Below are 19,700 nucleotides of genomic sequence, written 5' to 3' on the forward strand. Positions count from 1 at the left end.
TTTTGAAATGGAGTTTTGATCTTGTTGCCCAGGCTGGAGTGCAATGGTGCGATCTCAACTCACTGCAACCTCCGCCTCCTGGGTTCCAGGAATTCTCCTGCCTCAGCCTCCCAAATAGCTGGGATTATAGGCATGCGCCACCTCGCCCGGCTAATTTTGCATTTTTAGTGGAGACGGGGGTTTCTCCAGTTGGTCAGACTGGTCTCGAACTGCCGACCTCAGGTGATCCGCCCGCCTTGGGCTCCCAAAGTGCTAGGATTACAGGAGTGAGCAACCGCGTCCAGCAGCATTTTTCCCTCATTCGTTGTTTTATTTTATGCCACAACGAGAAGGCGGGGCTAAGCAAAGTAGGTTTTTGTTTTGTTTGGTTTTTTGGGACGGAGTTTCGCTCTTGTTGCCCAGGCTGGACTGCAATGGCACCATCTCGGCTTACCGCGACGTCCACTTCCTGGGTTTAAGCGATTCTCCTGACTCGGCCTCCCGAGTAGCTGGGATTACAGGCATGCGTTGCGCCACCACGCCTAGCTAATTTTGTATTTTTAGTAGAGACGGGGTTCCTCCATGTTGGCCAGGCTGGTCTTGAACTCCCTACCGCAGGTGATCGGCCCGCCTCGGCCTCCCAAAGTGCTGGGATTACAGACGTGAACCACCGCGCCCGGCCGCAAAGTAGGTATTTTTATTATAGTTTGTTGTTATTGCTATCATTCCTATTTTGAGGTGATTAAGTGCCCTCCTGGGCCTGACTCGAAAAAGTGCACGGTCGGTTGCTCCTCCCTCGCCTCCATTCGTACTTCCAGGATGGCGGCTGCAGGTCACCTGACAAGAGACAAGGCGGGACGCCGGGCTAACAGTTTGTCTTCAGCGGGCCGCCGTAGCCCGCCGGCGGCCGCACAGTGGCCCTTCCCACCCACGCGCCAGAGTCGCAGTGGGCGGGCCTACGTGCTCCGCCCGCCGTGCGCCTGTCCAGCCCCCGCCAGCTCTGGAGTAACCCGCGAGCTCACACCGGCTTCTCTCTACCCTCAGCCTGCGCGCCGCCATCGCCGTCATGCTGGGCGCCGCTCTCCGCCGCTGCGCTGTGGCCGCCACCACCTGGGCCGGCCCTCGAGGCCTGCTGCACTCCGCCCGGACCCCCGGCCCCGCCGCGGGTAAGGTTCCTGCTTGCCACTGTCCGCGCCCTCGTGTCCTTGCGGTGACCTGGGCCCCCGCCGCCACTTCGGGGCGGGCTGTCCCCGGCCTAGCCCTTGCCTACAATGGTTACTGAACCCTGTGACTGCGGGCCGCCCTGGCCGCCGCTTCGAGTAGTGGAGGACCTGAGAGCGGGCCCCCGGGGCCTCCCTCCGCGCAACTTCCTAGTTCTACCACCGAGGACAGGTCAGATGTGGACCTGCTGTGAGCGCCGAGGACGGGACACAGCGCTCCCCTTCGGTTCCCGGGCCATGACCCTGCCCCGGCGCCGACCCTGCGGCCACCTGACCGAGAGTGGCCGCCGCCGGCCTGCAGCGCCTCGGCGAAGGTGACATTGAGCCTTCGGGCGTGCCGCTCAGGGTCCGAGAACACAATATGCTTCCGTGTGGGACACAGGATTATACTTTTTAATCAGACATTTCTCGGTTAGCGTTTAGTGTGTCACCTTCAAAGCCTTTTCTGTCATTTTTAGGGACTGCTGTGCCACGTTCTCATTCTTCCACGTTTAAAATAGATCGACGTATGTGATTGTTTCCTGATCTCCGGAAGATAGCCTGAGTTTTGATAGGGCTTATGATAAAAATATCACTCTTTTGAAAATTGAATGCCACAGACTCAGGAATACTGGGTTTTGCAAGCATAGAAACGCTTCCTGTTTTTTCCCCTTTGGAATAGAAGCCTGATTGCTGGAGTATGAGACGTTATGAGACGTGCTGCTGATTCTTATTTTCTTTCCCCTTATATGTGTGCTGGGAGATTTTGAGCCCACCACCGTAGAATAATTACAGTAATTGCACTTCGCTCTTGGTCCGTGATGATTATATAAGCTACATTTTGAAATTTAGCTCCGATGCATCCATATTATATTTTATTTTTGAACCCGCATCACTGGAAACTATGCATGCATATTTAAACATAAAAACTCAGAAACTCATTTCAGGGTATGCCGAAGTTAATTAAAAAAAGAACTCAGCCGGGCGCGGTGGCTTATGCCTGTAATCCCAGCACTTTGGGAGGTCGAGGCGGGTGGATCACCTGAGGTCAGGAGTTCAAGACCAGCCTGGCCAACATGGAGAAACCCTGTCTCTACTAAAAATACAAAAAATTTAGCTGGGTGTGGTGGTATGCCCATGTAATCCCAGCTACTCGGGAGGCTGAGGCACAAGGATCGCTTGAACCTGAGAGGCAGAGGTGGCAGTGAGCTGAGATCGCGCCATTGCACTCCAGCCTGGGCGACAGAGCGAGACTCCATCTCAAAAAAGAAAAAAAAGAATTCAGAAACTCAAAACTAATAAGGTTGTTGCCTTGACTAAGTGTTTTAAGACTTCAGAACCTAAATAATATGTTTTGCTTCATTCATTTTACACTTTATCTTTTATCCTTTGTCATAGAACCCTAAGGCTGGAGGGTACTTTACTTTTGTTTGTTTATTTTTAAAGTAGAGACGGAGTGTCCCTATGTTGAACTCCTGGGCTCAGGTGATCCTCCCACCTCAGCCTCCCAAAGTTTGGGGTTATAGGCATGAGCCACTGCCGCCAACCTAGCGTGTGCTTTAGAGATCGTGGAGACCATTTTATTGTATAGAAAAGGAAACTAAAATCCATCATGGGAAACTGAATCCTTGTTGTTTTTTTTTTTTTTTTTGGTTTGGGGTTTTTTTTTTTTTTTTTTTGAGATGGAGTTTCGTTCTTATTGCCCAAGCTGGAGTGCAATAGCGTGGTCTCAGCTCAAGCGATTCTCCTGCCTCAGTCTCCAGAGTAGCTGGGGTTACAGGCACCTGCCACCATGCCCGGCTAATTTTTGTGTTTTTAGTAGAGGGGGGGGTTTCACCATGTTGGTCAGGCTGGTCTCGAACTCCTGACATCAGGTGATGTGCCTGCCTCAGCCTCCCAAAGTGCTGGGATTACAGGCATGAGCCACCACACCTGGCCGAAACTGACTCCTTTTTAATGGTGGAACCATTTTTGTTTCTTATAGATAGTTATGTTTGGGCCATCCTGATGTTTGTTCAAATTTTGTGTTTTGCTAAAGTAACAATACAATTTACGTTTTTCAGCCGGGCACGGTGGCTCATGCCTGTAATCCCAGCACTTTGGGAGGTTGTGGTGGGTGGATCACCTGAGGTCAGGAGTTCGAGACCAGCCTGAACATGGTGAAACCCAGTCTCTACTAAAAATCCAAAAATTAGCCAGGTGTGGTTGCATGCACCTGTGGTCCCAGCTACTTGGGAGGCTAAGGCAGGAGAATTGCTTGAACCCAGGAGGCAGAGGTTGCAGTGAGCTGAGATTGCGCCACTGCACTCTAGTCTGGGCAACAGACTGAGACTCCATCTCAAAAAAAAAAATTTTTTTAAATTAATTTTTTGTTTTTTTTCTGGAGATAGTTTCACTGTGTTGCCTAGGCTGGAGTGCAGTGGCACCATCACAGCTCACTGCAGCCTTGACCTCCTGGGACTTAACTGATCCTCCTGCCTCTGTCTCCCAAGTTGCTGGGACCACAAGGATGCCCCACCAGTTTTATTTTTCATATTTTTCATTGAAACAGTATCTCCCTATGTTGCCCAGGCTGGTCTGGGAACTCCTGGGCTCAGGAGTGCCTCTGGCTTCCCAAAGTGCTGGGGATTACGTTTTTTGTTTTTGTTTTTTTTTTCTTTTGAGACAGAGTCACTCTGTCATGCAGGCTGCAGTGCAGTTGGCACAGCTTACTGCAGCCTTGACCTCCTGGGCTCAAGTCATCCTTCCACCTCAGCCTCCCAAAGTGCTGGGATTACAAGCGAGAGCCACTGTGCCTGGCCTCCATAACTTGTTAATGTGCCCTCATTCCTAGAGTTACCACCACCAAAATGTTCATTCTTTGGGCCTGTCTGGGTTGATTATGTATTAAATGGAAAACTATCCTATTTAACTAAATTTAAACCTGGAGGATTAATGAGCCCTTTTATTTTTTTATATATGTTAGCCTTTTTTGTTTTGTTTTGTTTTGTTTTTTGAGTCTCGCTCTGTCGCCCAGGCTGGAGTGCAGTGGCCGGATCTCAGCTCACTGCAAGCTCCGCCTCCCGGGTTCCCGCCATTCTCCTGCCTCAGCCTCCCGAATAGCTGGGACTACAGGCGCTGCCACCTCGCCCGGCTAATTTTTTTTTGTATTTTTTTTAGTAGAGACGGGGTTTCACTGTGTTAGCCAGGATGGTCTCGATCTCCTGACCTCGTGATCCGCCCCATCTCGGCCTCCCAAAGTGCTGGGATTACAGGCTTGAGCCACCGCACCCGACCGCCTTTTTTGTTTTTAAGTGGAGTGCTTAACTGAATGCCAAAAAGCAGTGTTAGAAATAGCTTTTGAGAATGAAGCCCTAAAAATGTCCTCATTTTTCACAGCTGCTTCTTTTTTCTTTCTTTGAAACTTTCAGGTTACGTAAAAGCTCTGAGTAATTTTTTTCCAAAATAATTTGCCTTACAAGCTTCAATACTAGGTGGAGATGCTGTTCTTAAGTGGTGTGGGGTGTGTGGGGCAGAGAATGCTAGTATAGTTTACCTAAAAAAATGTTAAGCACGTGGAGGATGTGTCCATAGCTAATAGAATAGATCCTGCTCTCCCCATGACTGGATTTAACAATATAATTTAAATCGTGTGGGGAGAGTCTGTTTTAGCCCTTCAGAAAGAGATGTATGAGTTTTTAAATTTTTATTTATTTTAATTTGTTTGATATAGAGTATTGCTTAGGCACTCTACTCTACTTAGGCTGGAGTAGAGTGGTGCAGTCATAGCTCATTGCAGCCTTGTTGCCCTGGGCTCAAGGTATCCTCTTGCCTCAGCCTCCTGAGTAGGTGGGACCACCAAACCCTGCTAATTTTTTAAGTTTTTTGTAGAGAGTGGGGGTCTCTGTTGCCCAAGCTGGTCTCTCAGTTCTGGCATCAAGCAATCCTGCCTTGGCCTCTCAAAGTTTTGGGATTACAGGCGTGAGCCACCATGCCTGGTCTGTTTTATAAAAAAGACATTTTGTAATAGAACCAGTTTGTAATTTGGCTTCCAGAAGACATGTGATCAAATCCTTGAAGGTGGTGATCTCCTTGATTTGGAGTTGCTGTTGCTGGTCATCTTATTCACAGTTAGGAAACAAAGAATTGCACTCATGTAGTCAAATCCGTGCCCAGCAGTGAACAAAAGGAATTGAGCTTATCATGAAGCAGTGTTCTGGATAGGACAGGTAATTACCTCTGGGGAAGGAGTACATAGATCTTTTATTGGGTAAACACTTAGGAGTGGAATTACTGTGTTATATGGTAGGTTTGTGTTTAACTTGGTAAGAAACTGCTTAAACAGTCTTCCAAAGTGATGGTATCATTTTATACTTGCATTTTAAGTATTCAGTTAAGGCTAGCTTTAGCTTTTGAAAAAGGTAGCTCATAAATTTTTTTTTGAGACAGGGTCTCACTGTCGCCCAGGCTAGTGCCGCTGCGTCTGGCCCTAAGTTCTTGATAGTAGTGTGTTAGACGGTTGTTCTAATCTATGTTTGTGTGTGTGTGTGTATATATTTATTTTTATTTATTTATTTATTTATTTTGAGATGGAGTCTCGCTCTGTCGCCTGGGCTAGAGTCCAGTGGCGCGATCTCGGCTCACTGCAACTTCCGCCTCCCAGGCTCATGCCATTCTCCTGCCTCAGCCTCCCGAGCAGCTGGGACTATAGGCGCCCGCCACTGCGCCCGGCTAATTTTTTTGTATTTTTGTTAGAAACGGAGTTTCACCGTGTTTGCCAGGATGGTCTCGATCTCCTGACCTCGTGATCCACCCGCCTCGACCTCCCAAAGTGCTGGGATTACAGGCGTGAGCCACCGCGCCCGGCCTGTTTTTTTTTTTTTTGAGACGGAATCTTGCTCTGTCGTCCAGGCTAGAGTGCAGTGGCACGATCTTGGCTCACTGCAACCTCCCTGGGTTCAAGCTGTTCTCCTCCTTCAGCCTCCCAAGTAGCTGAGACTACAGGGGTATGCCACCACACCTTGCTAATTTTTTGTATTTTACTAGAGACAAGGTTTCACCATGTTGGCCCAACTGGTCTTGAACTCCTGGCCTCAAGTGATCCGCCTGCCTCAGCCTCCCAAAGTGCTGGGATTACAGGTGTGAGCCACCGCACCTGGCCTTATTTTCTGATATATTAAATTTGAATATTAGTCTTGTGAGACTTATTCAATATCCATGTAGTTTTGATTAAATGTTCACACTTACTAGATATATTTAGGTTTGGAGATCCATTTTTGTTGTAGAAATTAAGGCCGGGCACGGTGGCTCATGCCTGTAATCCCAGCACTTTGGGAGGCCGAGGCAGGCAGACCATGAGGTCAAGAGTTCGAGACCAGCCTGACCAACATGGTGAAACCTCGTCTCTACTAAAGATACAAAAAATTATCCTGACGTGGTGGCGCACGCCTATAATCCTAGCTACTCAGGAGGCTAAGGCAGGCGAATCACTTGAACCTGGAGGTGGAGGTTGCAGTGAGCCAAAATTGTGCCATTGCACTCCAGCCTGGGCAACAGTGTGAGACTCTGTCTCAAAAAAAAAAAAAAAAAGAAAACGTGTTCACTTGTAGTCCATTTAGGTACATGTTCCACTTCATTCTGGGCTTGGATTATGTAGGTAATTTAGGTTTCTGGGAAGATCTTTTCTGCTTTGGTTTTTTTCCTACTCTTCCTGCTGCCCGTTACTGCATTAAAGATATGTAGGATATCACTAACATTTAACTTTCAGAGTGTTCTTAGAACAACAATGTTGAGAGGTTTCTGGGTGAAGTTTTAAAAATACATACATATATATATATGTTAAGGCTGGGCACGGTAGCTCACGCCTGTAATTCTGTACTTTGGGAGGCCGAAGTGGTAGGATTGCTTGAGGATAGGAGTTCAAGACCAGCCTGGGCAACATATCAAGACCCCCATTTCTAAAAGTAAATAAATAAAAATACGTTAAGTCTTAAACAACTAGAAGTTACACCACACTTATCTAAAACAGATAGTAGGAAATGTGATTTGAGATAGGTTTCATATCTTTAAGTTATGATATCTATAAATAGACAACAAAGACATTTTTAGATAAGGATTAGTTTATAGCTGCCATTTGTTTTAATTCTTACCGGTGCATAGTGTTAACCTACTTGTTTTCACATTTAATCTTTATAATCTGCTAAGGGGGGTAGTGTCCCCATTTTACAGATAAGGAAAATGAAACTTAAGTTAATTTTCCAGGGCCAAACAGTGAGAGCGAAGAGCCTAGAGGTATCCGAGCACTAGGCTGTGCTGCATCCAATACCCCAAGATAAAATTTTCTGCCTCCTCCTATCCCCTTACCTGTTGCAGAGGCTGTTCAGAAGGAATTCAGATTTCCAAACTCAATTCAGTGTCCATCTGACAAGAGGAAAGAAAAAATGGGGCCGGGTGCAGTGGCTCACATCTGTAATCCCAGCATTTTGGGAGGCTGAGGTGGGCAGATCACTGGAGGTCAGGAGTTCGAGACTAGCCTGGGCAACGTGATCAAATCCTGTCTCTACTCAAAATACAAAAATTAGCCAGGCGTGGTGGCACACACCTGTAGTCTTAGCTACTCAGAAGGCTGAGGCAGGAGAATAACCTGAATCCAGGAGGCAGAGGTTGCAGTGAACTGAGATTGTTCCACTGCATTTCAGCCTGGGTTACAGAGAGAGACTATCGATCTCCAAAAAAAAAAAAAAAAGGAAATGATTTTCATACCATACTGTAAAGGATGTATTCATTAGGAGGCTCTACTAGCCTTCAGAATGCTGCAGGCAAAAAAACACATGAAAATAGTTGTGTATCCCGTTTTCTTGACAATGTTACGTTTAAAATATCATTTCTCTTTTTCTTGGAGACGGAGTCTTGCTGTGTCGCCCAGGCTGAAGTACAATGGCGTGATCTCAGCTCACCTCAACCTCCGCCTCCCGGGTTCGAGCGATTCTCCTGCCTCAGTCTCCCGCATAGCTGAGATTACAGGCGCCTATCATCACGCCCAGCCAATTTTTGTATTTTTAGTAGAGACGGGGTTTCACCATGTTGATCAGGCTGGTCACAAACTCCTGACCTCTGGTGATCTACCCGTCTCAGCCTCCCAAAGTGCTGGGATTACAGGTGTGAGCCACTGTGCCCAGCCCAAAATATCATTTCTTATAAAACAGTATTATTTTGCATTAGGTGTAGATTAGAGTGTATGTTCCCTTAGGGGATTTATCAGAATCTTTAGGGAAGGGGCTGTAGTTTGATAAAGCAATTTGTATGTGTAATTTGTCAGGATGTGTAATTTATTTTGGAATATAGTAACATGGGATTTTTTTTTTTGTAATGTGTCAATGAAGTATATACGTTTGTTTAAGAACTTGAATGGGGCCAGGGCTGGTGGCTCACACCTGTAATCTCAGCACTTTGGGAGGCAAGGATGGAAGGAATGCTTGAGCCCAAAGAGTTTCAGGCTGCAGTGAGCTGTGATTGCACCACTGCACTCCAGCCTGGGCAACAACAGAGCAAGAGCCTGTCTCAAAAAAAAAGAACTTGAACGGATATTAGCATTATTCTTAGTTTTTTGTTGTTGTTGCTTTTTGTGTTTTTGTTTTGTTTTGTTTTGTTTCTTTCTTTCTTTTTTTTGAGGCAGAGTCTCACTCTGTCACCAGGCTGGAGAGCAGTGGCGCGATCTCAGCTCACTGAACCTATGCCTCCCGAGTTCAAGCAATTCCCCTGCTTCAGCCTACTGAGTTGCTGGAACTGCAGGCATGTGCCACCACACCCAGCTAATGTTTGCACTTTTAATAGAGATGGGGTTTCACCATGTTGGCCAGGATGGTCTTGATCTCTTGACCTCATGATCCGCCCGCCTCGGCCTCCCAAAGTGCTGGGATTACAGGTGTGGGCCACTGTGCCCGGCCTATTCTTTGTTTTTTTTTTTTTTTTTGAGACAGTGTCTCACTCTGTAGCCCAGGCTGGAGTGCAGTGATGCGATCTCAGCTCACTGCAACCTCTGCCTCCCAGGTTCACGCCATTCTCCTGCCTCAGCCTCCCTAGTAGCTGGGACTACAGGCACCCGCCACCACGTCCAGCTGATTTTTTGTATTTTTAATAGAGACGGGATTTCACCATGTTAGCCAGGATGGTCCCAAACTCCTGACCTCAAGATCCGCCCACCTCAGCCTCCCAAAGTGCTGGGATTACAGGCGTGAGCCACCGCGCCCGGCCCTATTAGTTTTTAGAGGTGGGATGTCGCTGTGTTACCCAGGCTGGAATGCAATAGCTATTTTCTCAGGTGCTGTCATATTGTTAGCACCCTACAATGTTGAACTCCTGGGCTTGGGCAGTCTTCCTGCCTCAGCCTCTGAGTAGCTGGGACTACAGATGTGTGCCCCACTATGCCCACCTGGGACATTTTTACTTAGGAATTAATACTCTGGTTATGTGTAAAAATTCAAACAATATGGAAGTATATGAAGTAGTTTTTACCTCTCACAGATAATCACTGTTAATTTAAAATCAGAGGGAACCACTATTAATAATTTCAAGCTAGTATTGTACATTAGGGAGGAAAGTATAAACATGCCTATGTAATACTTTTTGTTCTACTTGGTTTTATTTGCTTAATTTTAAAGATATCTTTCTATATCAATGTATAAGATGTATTTCCTTTGACCTGTTGAATATTTTTTCTGCCACAACATATATAGTCGACTCAAAATTTAATGCATTAAACAAGATATATCAAGTACTGTTTGTGTACATTGAAGTTATGGTTCTTTCACATTGTAGCTATCCAGTCAGTTCGCTGCTATTCTCATGGGTCACATGAGACAGATGAGGAGTTTGATGCTCGCTGGGTAACATACTTCAACAAGCCAGATATAGATGCCTGGGAATTGCGTAAAGGTAATTGGAACATAGACATATTTGTCTCTTTCTGTGTGTAAATATGAACTGCTTCTGCCCCTTTATTGAGAGCAACTGTTTTGAAAACATGCATCGTTTAAACTGGTTACTCCATGCAACTTTCAGTTAGGAAAGTTTATGGCTACCTACAAAGCAGGATTTTAAGGCAGGCACTATTGACATTTTGGGCTAGATAATTCTTTGTTGTAGGGGACTGTCCTTTACACTGTAGGATGTTTAGCATCACCTTTGGCCTCTACCTGCTAGAAGCCAGTACGCACACACTCATACCATGTGACCACCAAAAATGTCTCTAGACATTACCCAGTGTCTCCTGAAAACCACTGCTATAACAATAAGGCTAGGTGAGCAAAAGGTAACAGTTTTATACATTTCAAAGAATTTATACAGGCCGGGCGCGGTGGCTCACGCCTGTAATCCCAGCACTTTGGGAGGCCGAGGCAGGCGGATCACAAGGTCAGGAGATTGAGACCATCCTGGCTAACATGGTGAAACCACGTCTCTACTAAAAGTACAAAACAATTAGCCGGGCGTGATGGCTGGCGCCTGTAGTCCCAGCTACTTGGGAGGCTGAGGCAGGAGAATGGCATGAACCCAGGAGGCAGAGCTTGCAGTGAGCCGAGATCGTGCCACTGCACTCCAGCCTGGGCGACAGAGTGAGACTCCGTCTCAAAAAAAAGAGAGAGATTAGGCCGGGTGCGGTGGCTCAAGCCTGTAATCCCAGCACTTTGGGAGGCCGAGACGGGCGGATCATGAGGTCAGATCAAGACCATCCTGGCTAACACGGTGAAACCCCGTCTCTACTAAAAAGATACAAAAAACTAGCAGGGCATGGTGGTGGGCACCTGTAGTCCCAGCTACTCGGGAGGCTGAGGCAGGAGAATGGCGTAAACCCGGGAGGTGGAGCTTGCAGTGACTGAGATCTGGCCACTGCACTCCACTGGGAGACAGAGCAAGACTCCGTCTCAAAAAAAAAAAAAAAAAAAAAAAAGAATTTACACAAAGCAGTCATTTGATTCCCTTCCCCTTTGGATGATGGTTTAGGTTTTTTATTATTTTTGCATTGTTTTGCCCTGAATAAGTATCTAAGTAAGTTAGAACTTGTCTTTCCTCAATTTGCAGATGCACACTTAACATGAGTAAATAGTATTAAGTGTAGGGTAATTTATCTCAGACCAGAAATTCAATCTCAATGACTGCATCATATTCACTGGTATCCTTTGTTTAAATATTTTAAAGTAATAAAAGCAAGAAACCTAAATGCTTTAAACTTCTCTGCAGAAATGTAATGATTCCCTTTTGCTACAACCAGTAGAATTCTTACTGAACAATCTGGAGTAGAAGTAATAAAAAGAACAATTATGTGTTCCCATTAAAAGAATCTTAAATTTTATGATGTGTCATTTTGTACAGATCTGAAAGTAATCATGCCCAGTCATTTTCTGGTTGAATGTTTATGAGTCTGTGTACTAATGTTTCTCTATAATATCTCCTTAATGTCCTCATTTAGGCTTCATTAACTCTCCTTACTCATTTATCTGCCTGTTTTTAGGCTATTTTCCAGTTGAATCTCTTTTATTTTGGTTTTTTGTTTGTTTGTTTTGTGTGAGACTGAGTTTCTCTTATTGCCCAGGCTAGAGTGCAATGGCGCGATCTCAGCTCACTGCAACCTCCACCTCCCGGGTTCAAGTGATTCTCCTGCCTCAGCCTCTCGAGTAGCTGGGATTACAGGCATGCGCCACCATGCCCGGCTAATTCTGTATCTTTCATAGAGATGGGTTTCTCCACGTTGGCCAGGCTGGTCTTGAACTCCTGACCTCAGGTGATCTGCCCACCTCAGCCTCCCAAAGTGCTGGGATTATAGGTGTGAGCTACTGGGCCCAGCCTTGAATCTCTTTTAAAGCATCCAAAACATGTTCATTGTAGTAAGAGCTAAAGATAGGAGGGCCGGGTGGGGTGACTTACACCTGTAATCCCAGCACTTTGGGAGGCCAACGCAGGTGGATCACAAGGTCAAGAGTTCAAGACCAGCTGGGTCAAGATGCTGAAACCCCATCTCTACTAAAAATATGAAAATTAACTGGACATGGTGGCACCTGCCTGTAATCCCAGCTACTTGGTAGGCTAAGGCAGGATAATCGCTTGAACCCGGGTGGCAGAGGTTGCAGTGAGCTGAGGTGGAGCCACTGAACTCCATCCTGGGTGAAAGAGCAAGACTCCATCTCCAGAAAGAAAGTTAGGAGTTGAAAATGACTCTCTTGTTTGAAAAGAAACCAGCTAATTATTATGAAAATAGCGTTTGCATTTAAGAAAACTCTTAGGGTTTTTTATGGCCAGGAGCTGTGGCTCACACCTGTAATCTCAGCATTTTGGGAGGCCAAGGCGGGCAGATCACCTGAGGTCAGGAGTTTGAGACCAGCCTGACCAACATGGAGAAACGCCTGTTCTATTAAAAATACAAAATCAGCTGGGCGTGGTGGCACACACCTGTAATCCCAGCTACTCAAGAGGCTGAGACAGGAGAATCACTTGAACCCGGGAGGCGGAGGTTGTGGTGAACTGAGATCACACCATCGCACTCCAGCCTGGGCAACAAAAGCAAAACTCGGTCTCAAAGAAGGAAAAAAAAACTCAGGGTTTTTTCCTTCAATCTACGTGCTGTTGCATTGTTCTTTCTTTCTACTAATTCACTTAGGGAGATCCACTGTGATCTTATAATCTAGAATTTGTTAAAGGTAGATTTCTCTCATTTTATAGATAAGAGAATGGAGACCCAGACAGATAAGATCATACATCAGTGATTCCGTAAAAATGTAAATAGGTCATAGTTTAAGTGAGGCTCTTTGAGGTTGACATGGCCCTTCTTTTTAATTTTGCAGGGATAAACACACTTGTTACCTATGATCTGGTTCCAGAGCCCAAAATCATTGATGCTGCTTTGCGGGCATGCAGACGGTTAAATGATTTTGCTAGTACAGTTCGTATCCTAGAGGCTGTTAAGGTCAGTGAAATGATAATGCTAAAATTGTTCTGTAAATGAGTGGGCTTTTGCTGAGGTATCAGCATATTCTGTATTTTTGAATTTGTTAAAATGCCTAAAATGAGTCTTTATATAACTAGAAGGAATGTACATTGCAGTTAAAATCTTTCTAGAGGCTGGCAGCATTTATTCAAGGCCTTACAAATTGTACATGACACACTTTTGTTCAGCAATTCCATTTAAGAATTTATCTTTTTTCTTTTCTCTCTGTTTTTTTTTTCTTTTTTTTTAAGAATTTATCTTGGCCGTGTATGGTGGTTCACACCTGTAATCCCAATACTTTGCGAGGCCAAGGCAGGAGAATCACTTGAACCCGGGAGGCGGAGGTAGCAGTGAGCTGAGATCGCGCCATTGCACTCCAGCCTGGGCAACAAGAGAGAAACTCTGTCTCTTAAAAAAAAAAGAATTTATCAAGGAACAATTAAGGGTATATAAAGATTTAACTACCAAATGTATTCATCTTCTTGATATTTGTCATACGAAATGTTAGGAATTCTTAAGAGGTAACTTCCCAGAACTGGTTATACTACACAACTATTGATACTGTAGAAATATGTTTGACTTTAAACATATTTGCGTCAGCTGGGCGCAGTGGCTCACGCCTGTAATCCCAGCAATTTTGGGAGACGGAGGCGGGTGGATCCTCTGAGGTCAGGAGTTCGAGACCAGCCTGACCAACATGGAGAAACCTCATCTCTACTGAAAATAAAAAATTAGCCGGGCGTGGTGGTAAATGCCTGTAATCCCAGCAACTCGGGAGGCTGAGGAAGGAGAATTGCTTGAACTCAGGAGGCAGAGGTTACAGTGAGCCGAGATGGCACCATTGCACTCCAGCCTGGGCAACAAGAGAGAAAAACTCCATCTCGGCCAGGCGCAGTGACTCATGCCTGTAATCCCAGCACTTTGAGAGGCCGAGGCGGGCGGACGAGGTCAGGAGATCGAGACCATCCTGGCCAACATGGTGAAACCCGGTCTTTACAAAAAGAAATACAAAAAATTAGCTAGGCATGGTGGCAGGCGCCTGTAGTCCCAGCTACTCAGGAGGCTGAGGCAGGAGAATGGCATGAACCCAGAAAGCGGAGCTTGCAGAGATTGTACCACTGCACTCCAGCCTGGGCGACAGAGTGAGACTTTTGTCTCAAAAAAAAAAAAAGAGAAACTCCATCTCAAAAAAATATATATACATTATATGAAAACATAGGAGGATATGTACTAATTTTCCTCCCTCTTATTTGGTTATAATTTCTGAGTTTATTTATTTATTTTTTTGAGATGGAGTCTTGCTCTGCTGCCCGGTCTGGAGTGTAGTGGCGCGCTCTCAGCTCACTGTCACGTCTGTCTCCTGGGTTCAAGTGATTCTTCTGCCTCAACCTCCCAAGTAGGTGGGATTACAGGCATCCGCCACCACGCCCAGCTAGTTTTTTTATTTTTTAATAGCGATGGGGTTTCACCAGGTTGGTCAGGCTGATCTTGAACTCCTGACCTCAGGTGATCCACCCACCTCGGCCTCCCAAAGTGCTGGGATTACAGGCGTGAGCCACACTGCCTGGCTGAGTTTTTTTGTAATAAATACATTGCATTTTAAAAAATACAATTAAGGAGCCCTAGAGTTTTTTGAAGGCAGAAGAAGAGCAACTTGGCACTTTTTTTTGTTTTTTTTTTGAGACAGAGTTTCACTCTTGTTGCCCAGGCTGGAGTGCAATGGCGTGATCTTGGCTCTCTGCAACCACCACCTACCGAGTTCAAGCGATTCTCCTGCCTCAGCCTCCCGTGTACCTGGGATTACAGACAAGTTTTACCATGCCTGGCTTATTTTGTATTTTTAAGAGACGGGGTTTCTCCGTGTTGGTCAGGCTGGTCTCAAACTCCCAACCTCAGTTGATCCGCCCACATCGGCCTCCCAAAGTGCTGGGATTACAGGCATGAGCCACCACGCCCGGCCGACACTTTCTTAGTTCTTTTGACTTTTTATTCATTCCTGAGGAATCTTGTGACAGCACAGGTGTAACTATATATTACAGTCAAAAGTCTCCAGCCCTGGACATATGTATTCTCAAAGTACAGCTCTCCATGAAAAGATACTATGGTCTGTTAAAAAGAAACTCAAGGTCTGTTAACGGCAAAAGTGTGACATTACTTTATCTATAATGGGTAAGATAATTAAGGGCTCTGTAGGCTATCAATCCATTCAACACTGGTAGTTAATTCAGTTAGGGTCTCAAATTGGAGGCAAATGAAAAAACTTTTCCCGTGTTAACTTAATTATTCGTGTTGCCTGCTGGGCATGTCTAATTGCCTTCACAAAATTCTGTCATCACTATCTTCTTTTTCAGTAATTCTAGACTTTAATTTGTTTTTTCTGGATTTAGTCCAATTGCAGTTATTCTCAAGGTATCTCAAAAACTTACCTTGAACAGTACATATATAAGTTGCCCTCTTTATATTTATTTATTTATTTTATTTTATTTTTTATTTTTTTGAGACGGAGTCTTGCTCTGTCACCCAGGCTGGAGTGCAATGCCACGATCTCAGCTCACTCCAACCTCTGCCTCCCTGGTTCAAGCAATCCCAAGTAGCTGGGATTACAGGGGCATAGCATCACAACCGGCAAATTTTTGTATTTTTAGTAGAGACAGGGTTTCACCATGTTGGTCAGGATGGTCTTAAACTCCTGACCTTGTGATCTGCCTGCGTCAGCCTCCCAGTGTTGGAATTACAGGCATGAGCCACAGCACCCAGCAAGTTGCCCTATTTATTGAACAAATGTGTTAACTTAAAAGTAGATGACCTGTTGTGTTTTTTTTTTTTTTTTTTTTTGAGACAGTCTTGTTCTGTCACCCAGCCTGGAGTGCAGTGGCGTGATCTTGACCCACTGCAACCTCTGCCTCCCAGGTTCAAGCCGATTCTCCTGCCTCAGCCTCCCGAGTAGCTGAGGTTACAGGCATGTGCCACTACACCTGGCTGATTTTTGTAATTTTAGTAGAGATGGGGTTTCACCATGTTGGCCAGGCTGGTCTCAAACTTCTGACCTCAAGTGATCCACCTGCCTCGGCCTCCCAAAGTGCTGGGATTATACGCATGAGCCACTGCACCCAGCTGATGACCTGTATTATTAATTCTGCCCTGCTTGCCTCTGCATATATAATTAAAAGCATTTTTTAAGTTCATTTCATGAATTAATAGACATGGCTTTTGAGAGAGTTAAATGTGAATATTCTTTTTGCCATCAGGACAAAGCAGGACCTCATAAGGAAATCTACCCCTATGTCATCCAGGAACTTAGACCAACTTTAAATGAACTGGGAATCTCCACTCCGGAGGAACTGGGCCTTGACAAAGTGTAAACCCCATGGGTAAGCGAGAAACCACTGAAGAAGGCAGGAAAACAATCCAGAGAGGTGTGGGTGGACATTTAAGTGTGCTGTGGTAAGACCTTTCAGTGTTCTTGTTAGGGACTACAGGATGCACGCCACCTCACCTGGCTAGTTTTTGTATTTTTTTAGTAGAAACGGGGTTTCACCATGTTGGCCAGGCTGTTCTCAAACGCCTGACTTCATGATCTGCCTGCCTTGGCCTCCCAAAGTGCTGGGATTACAGGCTTGAGCCATTGTGCCTGGCATCATTATTTTCTTATGGGTATAAAGGCAAATAAAAGCCACCTTAATTAAAGAAAAATCTTTACAAAATATTTTAGCCATAAACAGTAGCATAATACAGTGAGTCTGTGTACACATATCCAGATTTTCAGATAGTTTTATTGTTGCCACATTTGCTTTGGTGTTTTTAAAGTATTTCTGTTTAGGCTGGGCACTGTGGCTCACGCCTGTAATCCCAGCATTTTGGGAGGCCAAGGCGGGCAGATTACAAGGTGAGGAGTTCAAGACCAGCATGGTGAAACCTTGTCTCTACTAAAAATACAAAATTTAGCCGAGTGTGGTGGCATGCACCTTTAGTCCCAGCTACTTGGGAGGCCAAGGCAGGAGAATCGCTTGAACCCAGGAGGCAGAGGTTGCAGTGAGCCGAGACTGCACCATTGTACTCCAGCCTGGGTGACAGAGTAAGACTATGTCTCCAAAAAAAAAAAAAGAACTTGGCTGGCAACAATGGCTCATGACTGTAAGCTCAGCATTTTGGGAAGCTAAAGTGGGAGGATTGCTTGAGTTTAGGAGTTTGAGACCGGCCTGAGCAACATAGTGAGACCCTGTCTCTGTTAGTTAATTAAATACATGCATACATACATACGTACGTACATACATATATACGTATGTACATACATACAAACAAAAATACTCAGAATTCAAGGAATTTTTATATTCGGTCTTCCTGTTGAGAAACTGAACAGAAAATGCCTAAAACTTTGTAATCTACTTTTAGGATTTTTTTTTTTTTTTTTTTTTTTGAGACAGAGTCTCACTCTGTCACCCAGGCTAGAGTGCAGTGGCATGATCTTGGCTCAATGAACCTCCGCCTCCCAGGTTCAAACTGATTCTTGTACCTCAGCCTCCTAAGTAGCTGAGCTTACAGGCATGAGCCACCATGCCTGGCTAATTTTTGTATTTTTAGTAGAGACTGGGTTTCACCATGTTGGCCAGACTGGTCTTGAAATCCTGACCTCAGGTGATCCACCCACCTCAGCCTCCCAAAGTGCTGGGATTACAGGCGTGAGCCACCGTGCCCAGCTGGGATCTCGTTTTAAAGCTTGCTTTAAAGAGTGGTATTTTTGTTTGTTTTTATTTAATTTATTTATTTATTTTTAATTTTGTTATAGAGACAGGGTCTCACTATGTTGCCCAGGCTGTTCTCAAACTCCTGGGCTCAAGTGATCCCTCCACCTTGGCCTTCCAAATTATTTGGGTTTCAGGTATGAGCCAAAAGCAATGGTCTTTTCGTTTTATCTTTGTCCACCCCCTCACCAGCACAGCCTCCCTGAAGTAGCTCATCTTTATAATATATGCAATGGTTTTGACTTCTATGAGTACTTAGAGAAAACTAGTTGTTCAGAATGGAAATTTTCCTAGTTATACTTTTGAAGCTCTTGCTTGTTTGTTGTGTTGTTGTTTTGAGACGGAGTCTCACTCTGTCATCCAGGCTGGAGTGCAGTGGCACGACCTCTGCTCACTGCAACCTCTGCCTCTCAGGTTCAAACAATTCTCATGCCTCAGCCTCCCTAGTAGCTGGAATTACAAGTGCCCACCGCCATGCCCAGTTCATTTTTGTATTTTTAGTAGAGACCAGGTTTCACCATGTTGGCCAGTCTGGTCTCGAACTCCTGACTTCAGGTGATCCGCCCGCCTCAGTGTCCCAAAGTGCTGGGATTATAGGCGTGAGCCACCGTGTCTGGCCCTGTTTATATTCTATAATGGACTCCTAAAAGTTTGTTTTAGTTTTCATTTCATCAAGTATTATTCCGAGGGGTCTAGGAGATCTTTTTTATGTAAGATATATTCTAGCTATACTGACTTTTTCTTTTTCTTTTTTTTTCTTTTTTTTGGAGACAGAGTCTTGCTCTGTTGTCCATGCTAGAGTGCAATGAAGCGATCTTGGCCCATTGCAACCTCCGCCTCCCGGTTGAAGCGATTCTTGTGCCTTAGCCTTCCGAGTAGCTGGGACCACAGGCGTGGGCCACTACACCAGGCTAATTTTTTGTATTTTAATGGAGACGGGGTTTCACCGTGTTGCCCAGAGTGGTCTCGAACTGCTAAGCTCAGGCAATCCACTCGCCTCAGCTTCCCAAAGGGCTAGCATTACAGGTGTGAGCCACTGTGTCTGGCCCAAAAAATATATTTTTAAAAAATGGCAACTACTGAGCACTTTTCTGATTGGGAAGGAAGTACCAATGGTATAAACAACAAAAAATCCATAAAGCTAGTCCCTTGTGGGTTGACAGTAGGCAGGATTAAGTAAGAGCAGTAAAGGGTACAGAGAGACAGTGATTTCCCTGGTTGTAGCGCTAATGGTTATTTTTAAAAGATTTCTACCTTTTCTTTATTCTTTCCCGGCTAATTCTTTGTGTTTTCTCTTACAGATGGGCTTCCCCATGGATTTATTGACATTGCTACTTGAGTGTGAACAGTTTCCTGGAAATACTGATGATAACATATTACCTTATTTGAACAAGTTTTCCTTTATTGAGTACCAAGCCATGTAATGGTAACTTGGACTTTAATAAAAGGGAAATGAGTTTGACCTGAAATTAGGTATTTGTTTCATGTGTTTTCATTAATAAGCAGAAAATTAAGTGCTGTATTGGTTTCATGGTTTTGTTGCCCTCTCACATGCTGAGAGAACTGTGTTAATTCTCTGGAAATCATCTGACGTGAAAATCAGCTTCATTAATATGTTTGGGTGCCCTAGCTGGTAAAGTAGCTGAAAGCTAGAAGTCGTTTATATAGGTTTTCTTGTTGACACCCTAGGCTTAGGGGACTGGTTGTCTGTGGGGATAGATCAAATTGTGTACCTTTCCAAAACAGGTTTTAATGGTGTTTAAAAGTGGTCACTGAGATAGTCTTGAGGATGTGCTATGCAGTAGCCAAGCCCTCTTATGGTGT

General features: G+C 45.0%; 1 protein-coding gene across 1 annotated transcript; it reads left to right on the forward strand.

The window, feature by feature from the left end:
* The first annotated feature begins 898 nt into the window (after nt 1-898).
* Nucleotides 899-19,345, forward strand: LOC111529701 (cytochrome c oxidase subunit 5A, mitochondrial). The gene is made up of 5 exons (XM_023196689.2): nt 899-1,145; nt 9,975-10,091; nt 12,992-13,113; nt 16,383-16,505; nt 19,178-19,345. The coding sequence occupies exons 1-4, from the start codon at nt 1,046-1,048 to the stop codon at nt 16,494-16,496; spliced, it is 453 nt and encodes a 150-aa protein (XP_023052457.2). The 5' UTR covers nt 899-1,045; the 3' UTR covers nt 16,497-16,505; nt 19,178-19,345.
* The last annotated feature ends 355 nt before the right edge of the window (nt 19,346-19,700 follow it).

The sequence above is a fragment of the Piliocolobus tephrosceles genome, chromosome 6 (genome assembly GCF_002776525.5).
Source record: "Piliocolobus tephrosceles isolate RC106 chromosome 6, ASM277652v3, whole genome shotgun sequence".
NCBI lineage: Eukaryota > Metazoa > Chordata > Mammalia > Primates > Cercopithecidae > Piliocolobus > Piliocolobus tephrosceles.

Coding starts and splice junctions, on each gene's coding strand:
- LOC111529701 (XM_023196689.2), top strand. CDS start 1,046: ATGCTGGGCGCCGCTCTCCGCCGCTGCGCTGTGGCCGCCACCACCTGG. Junction 1,146..9,974: donor GACCCCCGGCCCCGCCGCGG/GTAAGGTTCCTG, acceptor TTCACATTGTAG/CTATCCAGTCAGTTCGCTGC. Junction 13,114..16,382: donor GTATCCTAGAGGCTGTTAAG/GTCAGTGAAATG, acceptor TTTTGCCATCAG/GACAAAGCAGGACCTCATAA.